The sequence below is a fragment of the Marmota monax genome, unplaced genomic scaffold (genome assembly GCF_021218885.2).
Source record: "Marmota monax isolate L192 unplaced genomic scaffold, Marmota_monax_Labrador192_F-V1.1 WCK01_AAM20220418_F8-fsc00853, whole genome shotgun sequence".
Classification (NCBI taxonomy): domain Eukaryota; kingdom Metazoa; phylum Chordata; class Mammalia; order Rodentia; family Sciuridae; genus Marmota; species Marmota monax.
Window position 1 is genome coordinate 42,438 of NW_026694900.1, and position 23,917 is coordinate 66,354.

The following is a 23,917-nucleotide window of genomic DNA, read 5'->3' on the forward strand; positions in this document are numbered from 1 at the left end:
CCACAGGTGCCAGGCCCACTTCTGCATTCTCTGTCTTAATTCATTTAATCCTCACCACAGCCTCCAAGACAGGATGTCATCACCATCCCCTGTTATGCAGAGGAGAAAAGTGAGGCATGGAAATGTAAAGCAACTGATCCAAGGTCACACAGCTGGTTTTTGTCACGGCTGGGCTTTGAACACAAGTGGTCTGGCTCCCGAGCCTGTGCCTCTAACCACCAGTCCAATGCACAATGGTTTGATGGTGAGGGAGACAGCAAAGTGGTTTCACCCACTTCATCCTCAAGTCAGAAGCAGCCCTCAAAAATGGTGATTCCATCCCTATCCTTGTTTGAAATTTTCAGAGGCCTGAGCCACACAGGATTTGCCAATGATGATGATGATAATTTTAAAAAGGAGAAGAAAAGGAAAAAAAAAGAAAAAAAAGCCAGAAGTCAACAAACCCCTTCTCATGGGCCACATTTTGCAAATAAAAATTTATTGGATCCCAGCCACATCCATTCATTTATATATTGATTGTGGCTACTTTCATGCCTTAATAGCAGAATTCAATAATTGTGATAGTGATCATATGGCCCCCAAACCAAATAATATTTATTATCTAGTCCTTTGTCGAGAAAACATATAGATGCTTGCCTTAAATGAGAAGATGATTATTTCACTGTGAACCATGGCCCTGTAAAGTTACCCTTCAAGAAAATCAAGCCCCTTGTTATTCTACCCATAATATCACTTTAAATATTACTGCAATGATAATTTTAAAACAACAAACTCATGGATGGATTCCAGGTCATCTTACCTGTCCGTAGCATAATGTCTTATCTATACTCAATGATGAATAATATTATATAGTCACAAATGTTTTCTTGCTACTCTCATAGCCACTATTATTGCTATCACTATTGCAGCAGCAATTGTTCCTACAGCTGCCAGTGTGTTAGCCACTTCCTTGCAAGAGCTCATAAATTGAATACTTATATGCAACACAATACATCAATCACAATTATGAGAACAGATGCATATTGATCAAAAAATATTAAAAAGATTATTATCAAGGGAAGTTAAGATAAAGAAAGCAAGGAAGGAAGGTAGGATGGAAGAAATAGTTTTATTTTGAAAAATATGGCAACAATATGAGGGAATAAAATCTTCAATATTTGTGGCAAATACTTGGTATCATTAATGTATAAAGAGTTCTTAAAGACCTTTAAAAAAGAAGACAAATACCACAATAAAAACTTGGGCAAAGAAAATAAACAGGCAATTCAAAAAGGGGGAAAATTCAAGTGACCGATTATCAGCTAACCCTGAGTCTTTGCACTCCAGTCCCCAGGCCTGGCCGCTAGCCTGAGCCCCTGACTGGGTTCCTTGTGTCGCGGGGTGTGGTGTGGAGTCGCTTCCTGTCAGGTCTGACCTGGGGGCCCCTTGCTTGGGCCCCATAGTGCGCTCCCCTCAGTGCCCCTTGTGCCTCCCTCTGTCTCCTGGTCCTCGCACAGCCCCTCTCTCCCCTTCCCCTCATGCTTTCCCCTGGTGCTCTCGGGTCTCCTGCTCCTTGGGTCCCTTACCTGGGCTCCTGGCTTGGGTCCTGGCTTTAGCCTCTCTCGACACCCACTGCGACCCCCAGCCGTGCTTTCCCCTGGCTCTCCTCCTGGCCCCCTCCCTTTCCAGGCCCCATTTGCCAGGTCCCTGGTTCTGGATTCTCATCTGGACCAGGGCGCCTTATGGGAAACAGAGCCCTGCCCCTCACCTGGGCCCCTTGCTCTTCCTGGTCCCCTGTTGCTGCACCCGGAACCCTGACACCTGGCAGTGGCCCTGGGCCTGGAGCTTAGCTCCACACTGCCAAATCCTCTACCTTCCCTCCCCAGCCTTGTCCACTTTCCTGAGCCCCCTGCCCTAATCCTGGCCCTTGGCTCTTTATTCCCTGACCTGGTTCCTCAATTGAGACTCTGGTTGCCCTTATTGCTCAGTGAGTCCCTGGGCTTGACTGCGGGCCCCTCCACAGGGCTGCTTCCCTACTCTCCTTGGATTCCCTGTACTGCAGTACCCTGGTGCCGCCCCGCCTTCTCTGCCCTCCCTTACTCATTTAGGTCCCTAGCCTGGGCTCCTTTCTGAGATCCTGGCCCCCACCCCACCCACACCCACTTTCCAGCCATATAGGCTGTGCTTTCCTTAGGCCCTCCTATTGTCCCTGTCCCTGCCAGGCCCCATTTCCCCATTCTCTTCCCAGGATGCTTACCGGGGCCAGGGGATTGGACCTGGTGTCTTGGCCCTGCTGGCTCCATTTGGGAAAATGAAGCCCTACCCCTTGCCTGGGTCCTTTGGCCTCCCTCAGCCCCGGACCTGCTCTGGAACCATGACACCCAGCAGTGGACCTGGGCCTTGAGGCTTCCTCCTCCTGCGCCACCTGCCCCCCTTTCTCTCCTCCCCCTTCTCCCCTGACCTGTCCCTTTACATGCACCACGCCCCCACACTCTCAGAAGGCTCTCCGTTCCTGGCCCTGGCTCCTGGCCGCCCTTCTCGGAGACCCTGATCCTGTCTCTTGATTTTAGGCTTCTTTTTCCAGCCCCCTCCTGTGCCTCCATTTTGTTCCCCTTGTGCTGTGATATTTGCCAGGACCCTCCACTTCCCCTGATTTTCTCGACCCTGTGCTCATCGAATGGGTCCTGGCTTTCCACCGAGCACCCCTCCCCCAACTCCGCATGCCAGGTATCCCCTCACAGTGCCCTCTTTTGGCCCTCCTTTGGTTCAGGTCCCTCTCTGAGGATCTACTCACCTGGGACAGAGGAGTGTAATGGGCTGGCCTCTGTGCCCTGAATGGTCCCTATAGGAAACACAGCCCTACCCCTCCCCTGGGTCCCCATCTATGCCCGAACCTTGACACATGGCAGTGGGCTTGAAGCATGCGCCAACCTAGCCCTGAGCAATCCCCTCCCTTGTCTCCCCTGCCCTCTCACCTTGCATGCTGTCGTAACCCCAATCCAGCCCTCCCTAACCCTGCGCCTTTGTGCTCCAGTCCCCAGGCCTGGCCACTAGCCTGAGTCCCAATCTGGGTTCCTTGTGTTGCTTGGCAAGGTGTGGAGTTTCTTCTTGTCAGGTCCTGGGGGCCCCTTGCCTGGGCACCCTAGTGTGCTCCCCTCAGTGCCCCTTGCATCTCTCTTTGTCTCCTGGTCCTCGCGCAGCCCCTCCCTCCCATTCCCCTCGCGCTTTCCACTGGTGCTCTCAGGTCTCCTGCTCCTTGGGTCCCTCATCACAATCGGTCGGGTGGGTCCCTTGCCTGGGTGCCTGGCTTGGGTCCTGGCTCTCGCACACACACTGCGACCTCCCGACCTCCCACCGTGCCCTCCCGTCGCCATCCTCCTGGACCCCTTACCTTGTCAGGCCTCTATTGCCAGGTCCCTGGCCCTGGATTCTCCTCTGAGCCAGCGTGCCTTATGGGAAACAGAGCCCTGCCCCTTGTCTAGGCCCCTTGCTCTCCCTGCATGCTTCCTCCTGCACCAGAAACCCTGAAACCTGAAGGTGACCTGGGGCCTGGAGCCTGACTGCCCCCTGCTGGATCCCCTGCCTTCCCTCCCAAGTATTTTCCACTGTCCTGAGCCCCCTGCACAAGCCCTGGCTCTTGGCTCTCTGTTCCCTGGCCTGGCTCCTCGCTTGAGCCTCTGGTGGCCCTTGTTGCTCTGTACTTTTCTGGGCTTTGTCTGAAGGCCTCTCGCTGGGGCTGCTTCCCTGCTGCCCTTGGCTTCCCTGTACTGCAGTACCCTAGAGCAGCCCCGCCTTTCTGGTCCAGCACTTCCCTGCTCTCCCTTGGCCTGGGCCCTCCTCTAGGTCCCTTGCTTGGGCTCCTTGCTGGGGTCCTGGCCCCCAACCACCCACACCCTTCCTGCGGCCCTTCAGGTTGTGCCCTCCTTTGGCCCACCTGTTGTTTCTGTCTCTGCCAGGCCCACTTTCCTGATCCCCTTCCCAGGGTGCTCACCCGGGCCTTGACCTGGCCTCTTGGCCCTGTGGGCTCCCTTTGGGAAAACGCAGCCTTGCCCCTTGCCTGGCCCCTTTGGCCTCCCTCAGCCTGAGCCCTGCTCAGGAACCCTGACACCTGCAGTGGACACGGGCCTTGAGCCCTCCTCCCCCTGTGCCACCCGTTCCCTTTCTCCCCTCCCACCTCTCCTATCCATGTCCTTTTTCATTCACCCAAGCCCAGGTGCTAGAACTTGGCCCTTCATTACTGGACCGACTCCTTGCTTGAGCCCCTGGCCTCCTTTCTCCGAGGACCCTGTCCCTGTCCTTTGGTTTCAGGCCCCTTTTGCTGGCCCCTCCTCTGTTCCCCTCATGCTGTGGTATCCTGGCACTGCCCAAACCCTCCGCTCCCCCTGCTTCTCCCTAGCCTAGGCTCCTCAAACGGGTCCTGGCAACCCACCGACCCTCCCCACCAACCTCCACACACCAGGTATCTCCTCAGTACCCTCTTTTGCCCCTCCTTTGGCCAATGTCCCTCTCGGAGGATCTACTCACCCTGGGCAGAGGAGCAGAATTGGCTGGCCTCTGCACCCTAAATGCTCCCTATGGGAAACACAGCCCTGACAGTCGCCTGAGTCCCCTTTGTAGCCTGAAACTTGAGGCCTGGCAGTTAACATGGGACTTGCTCCAAGCCAGCCCTGAGAGATTCCCTCCCTCCCCTCCCCTGCCATCTCGCCTTGCATGCTGCTCCTACCCCAACCCAGCCCTCCCTAACCCTGACCTTTTGCGCTCCATTCCCTGGGCCTGGGCGCTCGCCTGAGCCCCTGACCGCATTCCTCATGTCCCTTGGCATAGCATGGATCTTCATGTTGTGTCTGACCTGGGGATCTTTGCTTGGTCCCACCAGCGGGCTGCCCTAGGTGCCTCTTGTGCTTCCCTCTGTCTCCTGGTCCTCGCGCAGCCCCTTCTTCCCCTTCCTTTTGTGCTTTCCCCTGGCGTTCACAGGTCTCCTGATCCTTGGGTCCCTCATCACCATTGGTTGGGTGGGTCCCTTGACTGGGCACATGGCTTGGGTCCTGGCTCTTGCCCCTCTGTGCACCCACCCTGACCCCCTGCTGTCGCCCTCCTCTTGCCCCCTTCCCTTGCCAGGCCTTTTTTGCCAGGTCCCTGGCCCTGGAATCTCATCTGAGCCAGGGCACCTTATGGGAAACAGAGCCCTGCCCCTTGCCTGGGCCCCTTGCTCTCCCTGGGTGCTTCCTCCTGCACCAGGAACCCTGAAACATGAAGGTGGCCCTGGGCCTGGAGCCTGACTGCCCCCTGCTGGATCCCCAAGTCTTGAACACTGTCCTGAACCCCTTGCCCAAGCCTGAGCCCTTGGCTCTACGTTCCCTGACCTGGCTCCTTGCTTGAGCCTCTGGTGGCCCTTGATGCTCCGCTTGTCCTTTGCCTTGACTATGGGCCCCTTGCTAGGGCCACTTCCCCGCTGCCCTTGGTTTTCTGCACTGCAGTCCACTGGTGCCTCCTGTGTGCCCTACCCTACTCTTCCCTGCTCTCCCTTGTCATGGGCCCTCCTCCTGGGCTCCTTTCTGGGTTCCTGGCCCCCACGCCACCAGCACCATCCTTCGGCCCTTCACGCTGTGCCCTCCTTTGGTCCCTGTCCCTGCCAGGTCCCCTTTCCTGATCCCTTTCCCAGGATGCTCACCTGGGCCAGGGGAGTGGACCTGGCCTCTTGGCCCTGCAGGCTCCCTTTGGGAAAACATATCCCTGCCCCTTGCCTTGGGCCCTTTGTCCTCCCTCAGCCGGGGCCCTGCTCCTGAATCCCAACACCCTGCAGTGAACCTGGGCCTTGAGCCTTCCTCCCCCTGCACCACCAGCTCCTCTCTGTCCTCTCCCTCCCTTCCTAAGCCCTGCATGGTCCCTGGCACTTGGCTCTGCATTCCTGGGCCTGCCTAGCTTCTTGCTTGAGCCCCCGGCTGCCCTTCTTAAGGACCCTGTGCCTGTCCCTGAACGTGTCCCTTGATTTCAGGCCCCTTGCTCCAGCCCCCTTGTGTGCCTTTCCTCTGTTCCCCTTGTGCTGTGGTATCCTGGCACTGCCCGGACCCTACGCTTGCCGCAGTCTGTTTGGCTGCAGCAAAATAACCGGGGGGTGACGAATAACTTGTGTACGTTGATACAGCAGGAGTGGGAGCCGTTTATTGCAGGACAGGAGCAGTATTTATACATTCCACACAGCTTATCTAATTAGCATAAACTAGATACATCAGTCAACCAATAAGGAATCTCCACACTTAATGGCTCGCTTTTGTTACTTCTCAAACCACTCCCTCTGGCATTTTGCCAGGCACCATCCAGACTTGTTTATGAACTCTAACATTCCTCTGGCAAGATGCCAGGTGTTATTCTGACTTGTTTACAGACTCTAACATTTCCCCCTTTTGTTTAATTTAAATAACAACCATAGTGGTTTTTACAGAAACACCATAAATAACCTGCTACAAACAGAAAGGGAGGATACAAAATGCCACAATACCAAGCCAATTGATGGCTCCATGCAAGAAGCCCTTGGAAAAATTATACCAGCAATGACACTGTTAGCAAAGATACCGAGTTACAATTTGTTGTAGATTATAGTTTGTTGTCTCAGTCCAGGTAAAGCAGTGTCTCAATAGATTAACTCACAGTCCAGGTAAGTTCTGCAGGCAACTAGCTTAAATCACAGTCCAGGTAAGTTCTGCAGGCAGCTAGCCTAAACTGTAGCAGCAGAAACAGCAACAGCTCCGAAGTCTCGTCCGTTTCTCAGCCGAAGTTTTGTCCGGTTCTCAGCAACACTGGAAATTCTTCCACCCTCGTTTTCACTGGCACTGGGACGAAGGCAGGAACTCCGGATGGCTAAAGAAAATCCTGTAGCATTCTACTAAGAAAACAACCTTCTGAACAATTTAGTACATTATCTCAAGGATTTTACATTTGAAATAAGCCTTAAAGGTGCTCATTACTCATTAGCTTCCAGGTGTGGGAGAACCATTGTAGCTTAGTTATTGGCATTGAAAATGACCAAACATCAGGGACGCTGGTAGCGTCTTCTGCTGGCTGTAGCATCCCGGGCAGCCCCAGATGGCCCTGGGGAGAGTCCCGGTCTCAAACTGCTTCCGTGCACAGGGAGCAAGAGCCTGCGAGACCATGCCTCCCAGTCAAGTTTGGATTTGGGCTCTCACAGTGGTGTCCCGCTCCCCGGGCGGGGGGCGGGGAAGAGCCGGCTGCTGCTGCTTGGAAAAACCTTGCTGCGCCATGAGCGTTTTTGCGCACGTGGCAGCCGCTGCGTGCCGATTCACGCACCCTCCGGTAACGAAAAGTATTCAGTAATAGCCTTTTGCTGCAACTTTTTTCCTGATAATCCTTCTTCTTCTGAACTTTCTTTTTCTTTCTGACTAGAGTTCCTGGGCTCTTATCAACACATGCCCTAACTATTCTTGGTTCCACTGGGGTGCCTCCTTCCCTTATCAATTTACTTCTCACCCCTTTAATATTCTCATCACAAAGACAATACAATACACTGAGACAAAATAAGACACAAACATACTGTATCAATCTTCTCCATTTTCTCGAAATGGCCATTTTTCCTCTCACCCTATCTGCCTAGGGACGAGCAGATTGCTCCCGTCCTATCTATGGACGGGCAGCTTTTTTTCGTCACTTACCCCCGAGTGTCCCGGGACTCCCGGTACGGGCCACCATCTGCCGGAGTTGGGCTGGCTGGGCAGAATAACCGGGGGGTGACGAATAACTTGTGTACGTTGATACAGCAGGAGTGGGAGCCATTTATTGTAGGACAGGAGCAGTATTTATACATTCCACACAGCTTATCTAATTAGCATAAACTAGATACATCAGTCAACCAATAAGGAATCTCCACACTTAATGGCTCGCTTTTGTTACTTCTCAAACCACTCCCTCTGGCATTTTGCCAGGCACCATCCAGACTTGTTTATGAACTCTAACATTCCTCTGGCAAGATGCCAGGTGTTATTTTGACTTGTTTACAGACTCTAACATACGCTCCCCCTGCTTCTCCTTAGCCTGGGCTCCTCCAATGGGTTCTGGCTCCTCACCCACACAGCCACTCCCGCCCCAGCTCCAGGAAGCAGGGTATCCCCACACAGTGCCCTCCTTTGGCCCTCCTATGGTCCCCATCCCTCTCTGAGGATCTACTCACCTGGGGCAGAGGAGTGGAATTGGCTGGTCTCTGCGCCCCGAAGGCTCCCTATGGGAAACACAGCCCTGCCCCTCACCTGGGCCCCCTTTGATGCCAAAACCCTGACACCTGGCAGTGGACTTGGGCCTGGCGTGGACTTTGGCCTTGGCGATCCACTCTCCTGCCCTACGGCCTTGCAAGCTGCACCTACCCCAACCCAACCCTCCCCAACCAGTCCCCAGGCCTGGCTCCTCGCCTGGGCCCCTGACGGCATTGGTCGCGTCCTGTGGAGTTGCGTGGTGTCCGTCCGTGTTGGGTTGGACCTGGTGGCCCCTTGATTAAGCCCCCTACCACACTCCCATAGGTGCCCCTTGCTCTGCCTGCCCACATTCTCTTCGTCCTCGCGCCGCTTCTTCTCTTCTTTCCGGCTTTCTCCCTGGGCAGTCTCCCTGCTCCTAGGGTCCCTCATCACCATTGGTCCGGTGGGTCCTTTGCCTGGGCTCCTTGCTTGAGTCCTGGCTCTCACCCCTCTCCGCAGCCATCATGACCCCCGCCAAGCCCTCCCATCCCCTCCTCCTGGCCCCTATCCCTGGCCAGGCCCCTTTTGCCAGGTCCCTGGCCCACGATTCTCATCTGAGCCAGAGCGCCTTATGGGAAACAGAGCCCTGCCTCTCGCCTGGGCCTCTTGCTCTCCTTGGGCCCTTGGTCCTGCACCTGAAACCCTGACACCTGGCAGCGGCCCTGGTCCTCGATCCTGCCTCTCCCGCCCACTGCTGGATGCCCTGCCTTCCATCCCCAGCCCTGTCCACTCTCCTGAGCCTCCTGCCCCAGCCTCAGCCCTTGGCTCTCCATTCCCTGGCTGGCTCCTCGCTTGAGCCTCTGGTGGCCCTTGTTGCCTGGCACGTCCCTCGCCTTGACTGCAGGCCCCTTGCTTGGGCCACTTCTCAGCTCCCCTTGGTTTTTCTGCACTGCAGTGCCACCTGCCTGCCTGGCTGTGTCCTTCCCTGCTCTCCCCTGGCAGGGGCCCTCCTCAAGGTCCCTAGCCTGGGCTCCTTGCTGGGGTCCTAGGCCCCAGCCTCGAGCACCATCCTCTGGCCCTTCACGCTGTGCCCTCCTTTGGCCCTCCTTTTGTCCCTGTCCCTGCCAGACCCACTTTCCTATCCCTTTCCCAGTATGCTCACCCGGTCTAGGGGAGTGGACCTGGCTTCTTGGCCCTTGTAGCTCCCTAGAAGAAAACGGAGCCCTGCCCCTTGCCTGGGCCCTTTAGCCTCCCCAAGCCCAGCCCTGCTCCCAACCCTGACACCCAGCAGTGGACCTGGGCCTTGAGCCCTCCTCCCCCTGTGCCACCCACTCCCCATTCTTACCTCCCTCCCCTCCCTAGTCCTGTCTGTTTTCATGGGACCCCTGCCCAGGCCAACACACTTTGCTCTCTATTCCTGGGCCTGGCTCCTTGCTTGAGGCTGCCCTTCTCCAGGACCCTGTCCCTTTCCCTTGATTTCAGGCCCCTTTTTCGGGCCCACTCCTGTGCCTCCCCTCTGTTCCCCTTGTATTGAAGTGGCACCCCCTCTCTCCACAGAAAAGTCTTAACTGGCTTCTCCAGAAATCTTCACCATGACTGATTTTAGGACTGTCAGCAAAAGAGTCTCTGCGAAAGAGTTCAATGTAGATAAACTTCCTATTTTACTGTTGCCCTGTTGATTCTCATCTGGGCCAGGGCACCTTGTGGGAAACAGAGCCCTGCCCCTCACCTGGGTCCCTTGCTCTTCCTGGGCCCTTGGTCCTGCACCCAAACCATGACACCTGGCAGTGGTGCTGTCACTTGAGCATGGCTCCCCACTGCCGGATCCCCTGCCTTCCCTCCCCAGCCGTGTCCACTGTTCTGAGCCCCCTGCCCCAGCCCTGGCCCTTGGCTCTGCATTCCCAAGCCCGGCTGCTCGCTTGACACTCTGGTGGCCCTTCTTGCTCTGTGCGTCCCTGGGCTTGGACTGCGGGCCCCTTGCTTGGGCCGCTTCCCTGTTCCCCTTGGGTTCCCTGCACTGCAGAAACCTAGTGCCGCCCTCCTACCTGGCCCCATGCTACCGCTACCCTGTTCTCCCCTGTCCTGGGCCCTGCTCTAGGTCCCTAGCCTGGGCTCCTTGCTGGGGTCCTGGTCCCCACCCCACCAACTCCAGACCTCAGGCCTCCACGCTGTGCCTTTCTTCGGCCCTCCTGTCGTCCTTGTCCTTGCCAGGCCCATTTTACTGATTCTTTTTCCAGAATTCTCACTAGGGCCAGGGAAATAGACCTGGTTTATTATCCCTGTGGGCTCTCTTTGGGAAAATGTAGTGCTGCTGCTTGTCTGGGCCCTTTGGCCTCCCTCAGCCCGGGCCCAGCTGTCCAACCCTGACACCCAGCCAACAGTGGACCTAGGCCTTGAGCCCTCCCATCCCTGTGCCACCCGCTCACCTTTCTCCCCTCCCTCCCCTTCCCAGCCCTGTCCCTTTTCATGCAACCCTGGCCAGGGCCAAGGGCCTTGGCTTTCCATTCCTGGGCCTGGTTCCTTGCTGGAGCCCCTGGCTCTCCTTCTCGAGGACCCTGTCCCTGTCCTTGTCCCTTGATTTCAGGCTTCATTTTCGAGCCCCCACTGTGCCTCCCCTCAGTTCCCCTTGTACTGTGTATCCTGGCACTTCACAGACCCTCCCCTCCCCCTGCTTCTCCCTAGCCTGGGCTTCTTGAATGGGTACAGGTTCCCCATGACCGCCCCCCCAATTCCGGAAGCAAAAGATCAATTCACATTGCCTTCCTCAGCCTTCCTTTGGTCCTGTCTCTCTCTGAGGGATCTACTTACCTGGGGCAGAGGAGTGGAATTGGCTGGCTTCTGCACCTTGAAGGCTCCCTGTGGGAAACACAGCCCTGTCCGTCACCTGGGCCCCCTTTGATGCCAAAACCCTGACACCTGGCAGTGGACGTGGGCCTGGCGCTGACCTTGGTTTTGGCGATCCCCTCCCCTGCCCTCTGGCCTTGCAAGCTGCACCTACCCCAACGAGCCCTCCCCAACTCTGACCCTTTGCACTCCAGTCCCCAGGCCTGGGTCCTCACCTGGGCCATTAACCGCGTTTGTCGTGTGGCGTAGTGTCAAGTGGTGCTGTGTGGTGTTGTGTGCAGTTGTGTGGTGTCGTGTGGAGTTGTGTCATATTGTGTGGAATCGCGAGGCATCGCTCAGTGTCGGGTCGGACCTGGGTGCCCCTTGATTGGGCCCCCTACCGCGCTCCCATAGTTGCCCCTTGCGCCGCCCACCCACTCTCTCCTCGTCTTCGCGCTGCCCCTTCTTCCCCTTCCCTGCTTTCCCCTCGCGCGGTCTCCCTGCTTCTTGGGTCCCTCATCGTCCTAGGTCAGGTGGGTCCCTTGCCTGGGCTGCTTGCTTGAGTCCTGGCTCTCACCCCTCTCCGCACCCACCGCGACCCTGAGCAGAGCCCCCCCACCCCACCCCCCGGTCCTCTCCTCCAGGTCCCCGTCCCTGGCCCTCCATTCTCATCTGAGCCAGGGTGCCTTATGGGAAACAGAGCCCTGCCCCCTCGCCTGGGCCCCTTGCTTTCCCTGGGTGCTTCGTCTTGCACCAGGAACCCTGAAACCTGGAGGTGGCCCGGGGCCTGGAGCCTGATTGCCCCCTGTTGAATCACCTGCCTTCCCTGCCAAGTTCTTGTCCACTGTCCTGAGCCACCTTCCCTAGCTCCTCACTTGAGCATCTGGTGGCCCTTCTTGTTCCCTGTGTCCCTGGGCTTTGATTGCGGGCCCCTTCCAGGGGTAGCTTCCCTGCTCTCTTGGCTTCCCTGTACTGCAATACCCCAGTGCAGCCCTTCCTTCCTGGCCCCTCCCTTCCCTGCTCTCCCCTGGACTGGGCCCTCCTCTAGGTCCCTAACCTGGGCTCCTTGCTGGGGTCCTGGCCCCCACCCCACCCACACCCGTCCACAGGTCCCTCAGGCTGTGCCTTCATCCCTGACCCTGCCAGGGCTGCTTTCCTGATCCCCTTCCCAGGATGGTCACCCATGCCAGGGGACTGGACTTGGCCTCCCTTTGGGAAAACGTAGCCCTGCCCCTTGCGTGGGCCCTTGACCTCCCTCAACCCGGTCCTGCTCCCAAAACTTGCCACCAGGCAGTGGACCTGAACCTTGAGCCTTCCTCAGCCTGTACCACCCGCTCCCCTTTCTCCCCTCCCTCCCCTCCCCATCCCTGACCATTTTCATGCTCCCAGGCCCAGGTGCTTGAAATTGGCTCTCCATTCCTGGGCCTGGCACCTTGCTTGAGCCCCTGGGCACCCTTCTTGAGGACCCTGTCCTAGTCCTTGGTTTCAGGCTCCTTTTTCCAGCCCTCTCCTGTGCCTCTCCTCTGTACCCCTTGTGCTGTATCCTCGCACTGCCCGGACCCTCTAATCCCCCTGCTTCTCCCTAGCCTGGGCTCCTCCACCGACTCCCCCTACCTCCTCACACCAGGTATCCCCTCACAGTGCCGCCTTTTTCTCCTCCTTTGATTGGGGTCCCCCTCTGAGTATCTACTCACCTGTGGAAGAGGAGTGGATTTGGATGGCCTCTGCAACCTGATTCTCCCTATGGGAAACACAACCCTGCTTCTTGCCTGGGTCCCCTTTGGCGGTGCCCAAACCTTGATGACTGGTAGTGAACGTGGGACTTGTGCCAACCTAGCTCCCCTACTTTCTCTCCCCGGCCCTCTCACCTTGCATGCTGCCCCTACCCCAATCCAGCCCTCCCTAATCCTGACCCTTTGAGCTCCATTCCCTGGACCTGGCAGCTCGCCTGAGCCCCTGACTGCATTGCTCATGTTCTTTGGCATAGCATGGAGTCTCTTCACATCAGGTCTGACATGGGGGCCCTTGCTTGGGCCCCCTAGCGCGCTCCCCTGGGTGCCCCTTGCACCTCCCTCTGTCCCCTATTCCTCACGCAGCCCCTTCCTCCCCTTCCCCTCGCGCTTTCCCCTGGCTCTCTAGGGTCTCCTGCTCCTTGGTTTCCTCATCCTGGTCAGGCAGGTCAGTCCCTTACCTAGGCTCCTGGCTGGGGCCCTGGCTCTCGCCCTTCTCTGCACCCACATAATGCCCTGCCGAGCCCTCCCATCGCCCTCATCCTGGCTCCCTTCCCTTGCCAGGCCTCCTTTGCCAGGTCCCTGGCCCTGGATTCTCATCTGAGCCAGTGTGGGAGACAGAGCCCTGCCCCTCACCTGGGCTTCTTGCTCTCCCTGGTCTCTTGGTCCTACACTCGGAACCTTGACACCTGGCAGTGGCCCTCAGCCTGGATCCTGCTGCCCCCTGCCAGATCCCTTGCCTTCCTTCCCAAGTCTTGTCCACTGTCCTGAGCCCCCTGCCCCAGCCCTGGCCCTTGGTCTCCATTCCTCTAGGTCCCTTGCCTGGGCTCCTTGCTTGGGTCCTGGCCCCTACCCCACCCACACCCCTCCTGAGGCCCTCCTTTGGCCCTCCTGTCCTTTATGTCTCTGCCAGGCCTGCTTTCCTGATCCACTTCCCAGGATGCTCACCTGGGCCAGGGGACTGGACCTGGCCTCTTGGGCTTGTGGGCTCCCTTTGGGAAAACATAGCCCTGACTCTTGCCTGGGCCCTTTGGCCTCCCTCAGCCTGGGCCCTGCTCCCGAACCCTGACACCCTGCAGTGGACCTGGGCCTTGAGCCTTCCTCCCCTTGCGCAGATGCTTCCCTTTATCCCCTCCTTCCCTTCCCTCCCCTCCTCATCCATGTCCCTTTTCATGCATCCAGGCCCAGGTGCTAGCACTTGGCTTTCTTTTACTGGGCCTGGCTCCTTGCTTGAGCCCCTGGCCACCCTTCTCATAGACTCTTTCCCTGTCCCTTGGTTTCAAACCCCTTTTACTGCCCCCCTCCTGTGCCTCCCCTCTGTTCCCCTCATGCTGTGGTATCTTGGCACTGCCAGGACCCTCTGCTCTCCATGCTTCTCTGTAGCCTGGGCTCCTCAAATGGGTTGTTGCTGCCCACTGACCCCTGCCTCACCTCCACAGGCCAGGTATCCCCTCACAGTGCCCTCTTTTGCCCCTCCTTTGGTACGGGTACCCCTCTGAGGATCTACTCACCTGGAGAAGAGGAGTGGAATTGGCTGGCCTCTGCACCCTGAAGGCTCCCTATGGGAAATACAGCCCTGGCCCTCACCTGGTTCCCCTACAGTGTCTGAACCTTGATGCCTGGCCGTGGACATGGGACTTGTACTGACCTACCCCTGAGCCATCCCCTCCCTTCCCTCCCCTGCCCTCTAGCCTTGCATGCTGCCCCTACCCTAACTCAGCCCTCCCTAACCCTGACCCTTTGGGCTCCAGTCCCCAGGACTGGCAGCTCGCCTGAGCCCCTGACTGCATTCCTTGTGTCCCTTGGTGTAGCATTGTATCTCTTAGTGTAGGGTCTGACCTGGGGGCCCCTTGCTTGGGCCCCCAAGCGCGCTCCCCTCAGTGCCCCTTGCATCTCCCTCTATCTCCTGTTCCTCACACAGCCCTTTCCTCCCCTTCCCCTCACACTTTCCTCTGGCACTGGCGTGTCTCCTCCTCCTTGGTCAGTCAGGTCAGTCCCTTGCCTGGGCTCCTGGCTTGGGTCCTGGCTCTCGCCCCTCTGGGCACCCACACCGATCCCCCGCCGTGCCCTCCCATCACCCTCCTCCTAGCCCCCTTCCCTTGCCAGGCTTCCTTTGCTAGGTCCCTGGCCCTGGATTCTCATCTGATCCAGAGCGCCTTATGGGAAACATAGCCCTGGGCCCCTTGCTCTCCCTGGGCCCTTGGTCCTGCACCCGGAATCCTGATACCTAGCAGTGGCCCTCAGCCTGGAGCCTGCAGCCCCCCTTCTGGAACCCCTACCTTCCCTCCCAAGTCTTGTCCCCCTGCCCCAGCCCTGGCCCTTGGCTCTCCATTCTCTGGCCTGGCTCCTAGCTTGAGCCTCTGGTGGCCCTTCTTGCTCTGTGCTTCCCAGGGCTTTGCCTGTGGACCCCTCCCTGGAGCTGCTTCCTTGCTCCCCATGGCTTCTCTGTACTGCAGTACCCTAGTGCAGCCCCACCTTCCCAGCCCTGCACTTCCCTGCTCTCCCTCCTCTAGGTCCCTAACCTGGGCTCCTTGCTGGGGTCCTGGCCCCCACCCCACCCACACCCCTCCTGCGGCCCTTCAGGCTGTGCCCTCTTTTGGCCCTCCTGTAATTTCTGTCTCTGCCAGGCCTGCTTTCCTTATCCCCTTCCCAAGATGCTCACCCGGGCCAGGGGATAGGACCTGGCCTCTTGGCCCTGTGGGCTCCCTTTGGGAAAAAGGAGTCCTGCTCCTTGCCTGGGCCCTTTGGCCTCCCTCAGCCAGGGCCTTGCTCCCGAACCCTGCCACCAGGCAGTGGACCTGAGCCTTGAGCTTTCCTCCCCCTGCGCCACCTGCTCCCCATTCCCCCTCCCTCCCCTCGCCATCCCTGTCCCTTTTCATGCACCCAGGCCCAGGTGCTTGCACTTGGCTCTCCATTCCTGGACCTGGCTCCTTGCTTGAGTCCCTGGCCATCCTTCTCGAGGACCCTATCCAACTCCCTTGATTTCAGGCCCCCTTTTCCAGTCCCCCCCCCGCCTCCCCTCTGTTACCCTTGTGCTGTAGTATCCTGGCACTTCCCAGACCCCTCACCCCCTTCTTCTTCCTAGCCTGGGCTCCTTAAATGGGTCCTGGCTCACTATCGACCCTCCCCCCACCTCTAGACGCCAGGTATCCCCTCGCAGTGCCCTCCTTTGTCCCTTGTTTGGTCCAGGTCCTTCAGTCTGCTTTTGTTGAAAGCATGAAAGTTTCACATGGGTCTGTGTAGGTGCCCAGTGAGTGACCTGTTGATCTCAGAAGGCTGGAAGCTCCACCCTCAGATCATGCTAATGCTGCCATTTTCTGAACACACAGCTCATGAGGAACCATGAGGTTTGACTATGCATGTGGGGACCACTGATCACTTCACCTCCAATCACCTCTCCCCACGCCTTAAATCACCCTGCTTCTTTATCTCGTTATATCCTTAAACCTATCTTCAGGGAGATGAATTGAAACTCGAGAAACCTTCATGCTTGTTCGCCTTGTGAGTAAGATCTAAGTCTTTTGAAAAACTCATTATATAGTGATTGGCATACTGTATATGTGGGGTGTTGGGGGGACAGGCAAAATGGGCCTGGCTCTATGACATTCAATTTCCAAGGTCATTTTCTAAAATCAATGAAGCTTTGATTTCAGATTTTGTCCCTCTACAGGTACCTGATGCTCAAAATTTTTGATAATGAGCTCTTTGAGTGGCACCAGCCAGGTCCAATGAACACAGCTTAAGCAAACAGCTGCCCTAGGTTTTAGGTTGGGTGGTGTTGGTCGTGGAGAAGGTGGGGCTCCCTGGGGAGGGGACAGGGAAGCAATGGGACAGCATCCAAGAGAACTGAACGGGCTACTTGCTAACTGTCCAGGAAGTAATTCAACATTTGATAACTGTTGCCACAGTACTTATGAGGATTGGTAGGATATTAGTTCCAAACTGCAGGGTTTCTCTTCATTTGGGATAAGGGGCTCAAATCAAGGTTCATTATATGCATGTATGAATATTCAACAAAGAATCTCTTACTATGTATAACGATAGCATACCAGTAATAAGGAAATAAGGAAAATCTGGTATATATAATGACAACGACAAAAGTGAAGTGGTCACCCAAGCCTTCAGGAGATGACTTAGCCAATATTTTAAAATGAATCCTTCACTTCCCTGGGATTTGCAGCATGAAACACTAACATCTAGACATCACTGGTGAGATTGACATCACTGGTGGGGTTGACATCACTGGCAGGATTGGGAAGTATTAATCTGTTTTTGTCAGGTTTCAGGTTGGGCTTCGATTTTTTTTCTTGATTAATCTTTGAGTACAACTCAACCTTCCACATAGCTCTGTTTTACCAATATTAAAAATGTCCTGGGCACGATCCTTCCTCCACTTCTGCCAACATCTACCCACAACACCCCCATTGCCTCATTAATCTGAGCTAATGCAATCAATTAGGGAAACCACCAGCTGCTCCTTAATATCCTTATTCTAAGTGGTTCTTGCCTAAAAGTAACTAAATTATCCCTCCTCAGCCTGGAGTCTCTGCCCTCTTCCTGCTTCTGCATCTCATGGATTTGTTCCCACCCAGACCCAACAGTGATGGTCTGTGCCTCCTTGTCACCACAGGTTCTGCTGGAGGTTGATTTTTAACTTCTGCAAAAACCCTGGCCTTATCTTTGCAGGATCTCAGGAAAACTATGTTTGCTTCCAGTCATATAATTCCGTCTCCTCAAAGAGAAGACTTGAGCTTTCTTAGTACGGAAAAAACATGCAAAAGGTTTTGTTAGTGTTATTAAGGTCCGAGGCTTCATGCAGACCAGCATCACCACCTCTATTTTGACATAAGTAGAAATTGGCAGTCCAGCCTCAGGAGGAAGTGAAAGTCCATCTGTCTGTCCTATCTTCAGAGTTCTAAAAATATTTCAAGCTCAGTTTGAGGCCAGATCATCCATTTTGGGGCTTTTGCTTGGCTGTGTCCACTGTCGACATGGCTGCCTCTCTATGGGAGATGTTCTCCTGTTCTCTATAATTGTGTTTATAGTTGACTTCCTCTCCAGTCACAAAACCTAGTTGCATTCCAATGGAGTTGATAAGGGCTTAGACTTTGATTCTCAGAAAGGAGGCTTCACTTGAACTCCACCCATCTCAGAGTCCATGGGCCTGTGCAGTGGTTTCTTGGAGAACTTACTAGATGAAAGATTTTCAGGGGGGAGAAGAGGACACTGAGCCAGATATATAGATAAGAATAAAAAATCTGAATAAATATTTAAGTTAAAATAACAACAGTAACATAAATTCATTTCCTGAGGGGTGCTGGTGGGAACACATCCGCCTCCAGTTTACTCCAGAATATCTTTCATTTTCCTGGGTCATAAGAAAAGTTTGAGAAGCATGGAAATGTTCCTCGACGCCACAAGAGGGCACTCATGCTCTTTGTTGGCTTAGATTTCAGACTGGCTCAACTTCAACCTGAGACCAAACTGAGCAGTCAAAATAAATGGCCATTGAACAGGCTGTGGGGTGGGCTTGGGAGAGATAATCTGGGGACCACAGACGATCTTTCTTTTTGCATCTCTTTCTCCATCTATAAAATTAACGATTTGGATTATACTGAGGATTTTGAGTTGTTACTTGAGAGGCCCTCTTGGGACAGATTTGAGGGGCTTCGAGATAGGAAGGGATGGGGGAAAGTCTTCCCCTTTCTTTAAGCAGAGTGGCCTATTTCATTTACTTATATTATTTAACACTTGAGTATAGGGTCACAGTGTTAAAGAGAAGTTTGAAAGCAGGAGAGCTAAATAATTCCTAGATGATCCAGGGCCTCCTGCCTTAACCTTCTGTTTGAACTTACTGTCTATACCCCCATCCACTCATTCTTTCATTCCTTTCCTTCTGCTCACACCAGCAATGTTACCTGAATTGTCCAAAGACTGAAGCTGGGCAAAACCCAAGAAGGGGTCCTTTCTTTTGGAAATGGATTGGGTCAGGCCAGGGAAGAACAGGCTTGCTGGTCCAGAGACCAGAGAGACCAGAGAGAGAGGATTCCTGGACAGCAATGGTTCAGCTATGGTGGCCCCCTCCCCTGCTCATGACTGGTCCCCACCAACACAGGGCGAGCTAGAGTCATTCCTAATTAAAGCTTCCAGCTCTGTCAACCTTCCTGTTGCCCAGGTTAAGAAGGTCATTATTCTACTGCATTCCATTTACATTCAAGTTCCTGACCCACTCATACATTTATTTTTTCCATTAAGTCATTTTATCAGCTATTGACTGAGCATTTATATATATGCATAGGACTAGGATTTCCAGAGGATGAAGAAAAGTGTAAAATAAGTTTTTTTTGTGTGTGTATGTGTGTGTGTGTGTGTGTGCTAAAGGGTTTGTTGTGCATCTTGAATGTGAATCTTGTAAGCTTTCTTCCTACTTTGCAGGTCCCTCCTCCTCTGATAGAGAGTGCCACACTAGTATGTTCTAGGAGTGAGGTAAGTGATTAGGGGTGCTTGCCTGTAGAGTTTTCTTTGTCCCACTTGGTCTTTTGCTACTGTTCCCTCAAAATGAGTAGCATGAGAGTGCCAGACAATCTTTCTCCAATTTTCCCCCTGCATTCACCCCCTTTCCATTTGTTTTTTTCTTACTGTCTCGATCAAAGTGATACTGTATATTTTTGTCTCTGAGACCATGGAATTTTGTAGGTAAGACTCCTGTAGTGAGTGCAAGGTCTTGAATGACATTCAGATACCTCATATTCCCTGCAAAGCTTTTTACAGTCAAGTGCATTGATGGAGATGTACTATCACAGTAGAGAAACAAAGAGGTAGAGATAGGCCAGAAAATACAACCGGATGAGGAGGCTCTGAATTACTTAGCAGGTGTAAGCTTAGTACAGGAACCATTTCATTGACATCTACTAAGAAGAACAGGCACTTACCATCACTTGTTTTCGTCACGACACTCAGCTCAGAAATTCTAGCAGGAGAAAGGAGAATTGGGTGGAAGTGTCCTTGAGATTTCATTGCAGCTCCTGTGGGGTGAATATATTTTAGAGGCAGGAAAGAAAAAAATATCTTTTTTTTGCATTGAAATAGTCTCACAAAAGATATGAATTTTAAAAATTGACAATAAATATGTATAGAAGTGAAGGCAATGACCAGATATCCTTGCCAAGTAAATTTACAGATGCTCTCCCAATATATGCATTTATTTATTTAGATACTCACTACATGTATATAAAAATAGAAAATAAAAGGGTGGGAAATTCTTATAACATTCTTGTACATAAGTACCAGGAGACATAAATGAGAATATTTGTAATAGCACAAGTTGGAAAACAGCTGGAACTATTTCAACAGTTGTCCTTCAGTAATAGAATGGAGGGGCAATTGTTCCATGTTCATACAATAGAATACAGCACAGCTACATGCAACAATAGGGGTGAATTTTAGGTCAAGAACATTGAATGAATAAAGCAAATTGCAAAAGAATAAGAGTGTTGGGCTATTGGTGTGAAGTTTGGAAATATGCAAAACTAAATGACATTGTTTACAGATTCAAATATGCATGGTAAAATCATAAAAACAAGGAAAATATTGACCAACATGCCATGTAGGCAAAGGACTGCCTTCAAGAAGGGAAGGAAAGGAAGGGAATGTGGTTTGGCATAGGGAGCCTTCAAGTTCTTGGTAAATTCAAATTCTTAACGATGGGTGTGGGTGGTCCCTGGGTATACTATGTGTTGTTAATATATTCATGAATATTTTTATAAAATTGTACAATGTCTACTCAATATGTAACAAAAACAAAACAAGATTGGTAAAGAAGAGTAAAATGGAGTTTTACTCAGGCATAATGAAGAATGAAATTATGTCATTGGCTGGTCAACGGATGGAACTGGAGAACATCATGCTGAGTGAAATAAACCAGACTCAGAAAGTCAAGGGTTGAATGTTTTCTTTCATATGCAGAAGGTAGAGAGAAGTAAGGAACAAAAAAGGGGGGATCTGGGGCTAGGTGATGGCTCCATGGTAGAGCACTTGCCCAGCATGTGTGAGGCACTGGGCTCCATTCTTAGCACCACATATAAATAAATAAAATAAAGGTGCATTGACAACTAAAAAAATTTTTTTAAAAAGGGGGGATCTGAAAACAGAAGGGAGAACAGTGGAGTGGAAAAGGGGATGAGGGGGAGGGAGAAGGGATGGGAGAGTGGAGGAACCGCTGGACAAACTATGTCATGTGCAGGTAAGAACATATCACACTGATTTTACTCTTATGTATAACTGTAATGCACCCATTAAAAAATAGATTGAAATTAAAAACTAAAAATATAATGCAATAATAGCACAAAGCCTGGGGGTAGGAATTGAAAATATATCATTGTAAGGTTCTTACATTGTTATTTACACGAGGTGAAATAATATTATTTGAAGGTAGGCTTAATAAAAGGTGTTTAAAATGGGCCTGGGATTGTGGCTCAGCTGTAGAGCGCTCGCCTAGCACAGGCGGGACCTGGGCTCGATCCTCAGCACCACATAAAAAAAAAAAAGGCATTGTATTGTGTCCATCTACACTTACAAAATAAATGTTTTTAAAAAAAGGTGTTTAAAAAAAGGATAGATAAATTAAATGATTTTTAAAAACCCTGCTAATTCTTAGACCTTCCCTCATGGAGTCACCGTGCATACTATCAGGGCATGTGTACTTCCAACTTTGGAGACCACTGGTTTTATAACCCAGGAGCACACCAGTACTCCTGGGTTATAACAAGGATCCAGGTGGAATAGAAAGATTTGGGGTGTTCTGGGCTCCACTTGCCCAGAAAGATGCTTACTACACCTATTGGCTAATACCCAAATTCCTGTAAGTAGATTTTTTTTTTTTGCAGGGGGAGGGGAGACAAGTGACAATATAAGCTGGTACCTGTCATTGACCACTCAGAGTGGATTAATTTAGCATAATTCAGTCTTATGGTCTTAAAAATCACAACTACACCAATGCTTCTAAATTAACATCTTTATTTTGGACTTTGCCTCTGAAATGCAAACTCACATCTGAATGAGCACTAATGTAACAAACCTCTCAAATTTAACCTGTCTCAAGCAGAGCTCCTGCCAGCCAATCCCTTTCTAAGCACCTGATAAGAAACCCCCAATAGGAAAAATAACCCGTTTCTCTAAAGTTTTTCCCTTGCTGTAAATTGCTGTACTCTCTCAGCTGCCCAAAGCTCTGAGGTCAGCCTTGCTATCTCTCTCTCTCTCTCACACCCACATCACATCCATCAACAAGCTGGTTAGGTTTTCTTGCAAAATGATCCGAATCCACTCATTTTTCACCACCCCTCAAGAAGACATTAGTCCCGGATCTCTGCTCCAATCCCGGCGGCGATGGACAATGCCCGAGAGTCGCCGGCGGACAAAGGTGGAGAGACAGGGGAGTCAGATGAGACGACCGTTCCTCCCGGTGTCCCCGGGACTACCGACAACGACGGAATCCCAGAGGAAACGGATGGAGACGGAGATGCGGACTTGAAAGAAGCCGCAGCCGAAGAAGGCGAGCTGAAGAGTCAGGACATTTCAGATTTAACAGCAGTTGAAAGGGAAGACTCATCATTACTTACTCCTACAGCCAAAAAATTGAAAATAGATACCAAAGAAAAGAAAGAGAAGAAGCAGAAAGTGGATGAAGATGAGATTCAAAAGATGCAAATCCTGGTTTCTTCCTTTTCTGAGGAGCAGCTGAACCGATATGAAATGTATCGCCGGTCAGCTTTCCCTAAGGCGGCCATTAAAAGGCTGATCCAGTCCATCACTGGCACCTCTGTGTCCCAGAATGTTGTTATTGCTATGTCTGGTATTTCCAAGGTTTTCGTCGGGGAGGTGGTTGAAGAAGCGCTGGATGTGTGTGAGAAGTGGGGAGAAATGCCACCACTACAACCCAAACACATGAGGGAGGCAGTTCGGAGGTTAAAGTCAAAGGGGCAAATCCCCAACTCGAAGCACAAAAAAATTATCTTCTTCTAGACCAAAGCCTGGAAAAGCCAATTATGGACAGGAGTACTGGTTCCAGACTTCCTGTTATGTGAGACTTTCAGCCCTGGTGCTTTGGTATCTGTCCTCCAAGGAATCCATGATGATTTTAATGTCTTTCTCCCATCTTGTTTCTGACACACCTAGAAGGCATATGGCCTGCTTCATACTTGCCTTGACTAAATTTTAGAACCTCTTACAGCATTTTGAGGTATTTAACTGTCTCTTGGCTAGTTGGAAGAGAAGTGTATGAGCCTTCTGCATCTTCTGGAAAGGGGAGCTGCTTTCAGAGAGAGAAAACCTTTCCAAGAGAACTTTGATGGTTTCTCATTGAAGCCTAAATTTGCTGAGACTTGGCTTATGTCTGGTTTTAAGTAGATGAAACAACCGAAACTTTTGACTTACAATTCTCTACTGTGAAGGACACAGTGATTACAGGAGTAGTGGAATAATTTGTGCTTGTTAATATTTAAGATTCTCCTGTGGATATTGGTGAGTGATCATTAAATTTTTTCAACTTGCTGTATGTGTATTCATTTTGTATCAAGCTGATTGGAATGGGAATAAATTCATCACTTTTGGTTTTTTTTTTGGTGTCCAAATAAAACTGGTCTTGACTTTTTTGTGAAAAAAAAAAAAAAAGACATTAGTCCCTGCTGGGCTCTTTGCAGACTACTCTGAACACAGCAGCTGGGATGATCCCATTGCAACATCTGCAGGGGCATGTCCCTCCTCTATCAGGCCTTCCTAATAGCTCCTTGTCTTTTGCAGAGTAAAAGCCAAGTGGCATTCAGTCCAGCAGAGGCTGCCCCTTGCTTACTTGAATCCAGCCCTGCCAGCCTCCACTCTGTCCCTTGACCAGGCCAGCTGTTCTCTCACCCTTGGGGACTTTGCACTTGCTGTTCCCACAGCCTGGATGGCTCTTGCCCCGCACATCTTTGTACATCTTTGCACATGTTTGGGTCCCTCACTTCCTCCCAGACTTTCTTCCTATGGTACCTTCTCAGAGACATCTTCTCTGGCAACTATCTGCATCCTATTCTTCTGTTTTATTTTTCTCCTTCACGCTTCTCACTGGTTGACACATTGTATTTCCTATCTATTGTTTTGCTTATTGTCTGTCTTTCTTACCAGACTGCAAGCTCTCTTGGGTGGGGCTTTTTGTTAGCTTGGTTTCCT

At 52.5% G+C, this 23,917-nt stretch overlaps 1 protein-coding gene and 1 long non-coding RNA gene across 2 annotated transcripts; one reads left to right on the top strand and one right to left on the bottom strand.

Annotated features, from left to right (window-relative positions):
- Positions 1 to 6,119: 6,119 nt before the first annotated feature.
- On the bottom strand, positions 6,120 to 10,565 carry LOC131423506 (uncharacterized). Its single transcript, XR_009225176.1, has 2 exons — positions 7,647 to 10,565; positions 6,120 to 6,859 (listed from the first exon to the last, which is right to left on the bottom strand). It is a non-coding gene; the product is annotated as an uncharacterized LOC131423506 (long non-coding RNA).
- An 11,512-nt stretch (positions 10,566 to 22,077) lies between these two features.
- On the top strand, positions 22,078 to 23,297 carry LOC124080918 (transcription initiation factor TFIID subunit 11). Its single transcript, XM_046426990.2, has one exon. The coding sequence runs from the start codon at positions 22,097 to 22,099 to the stop codon at positions 22,730 to 22,732; it is 636 nt and encodes a 211-aa protein (XP_046282946.1). The 5' UTR covers positions 22,078 to 22,096; the 3' UTR covers positions 22,733 to 23,297.
- The last annotated feature ends 620 nt before the right edge of the window (positions 23,298 to 23,917 follow it).

What these genes read in the sequence shown, in the direction of transcription:
- LOC124080918 (XM_046426990.2), top strand. Translation starts at nt 22,097, where the DNA reads ATGGACAATGCCCGAGAGTCGCCGGCGGACAAAGGTGGAGAGACAGGG.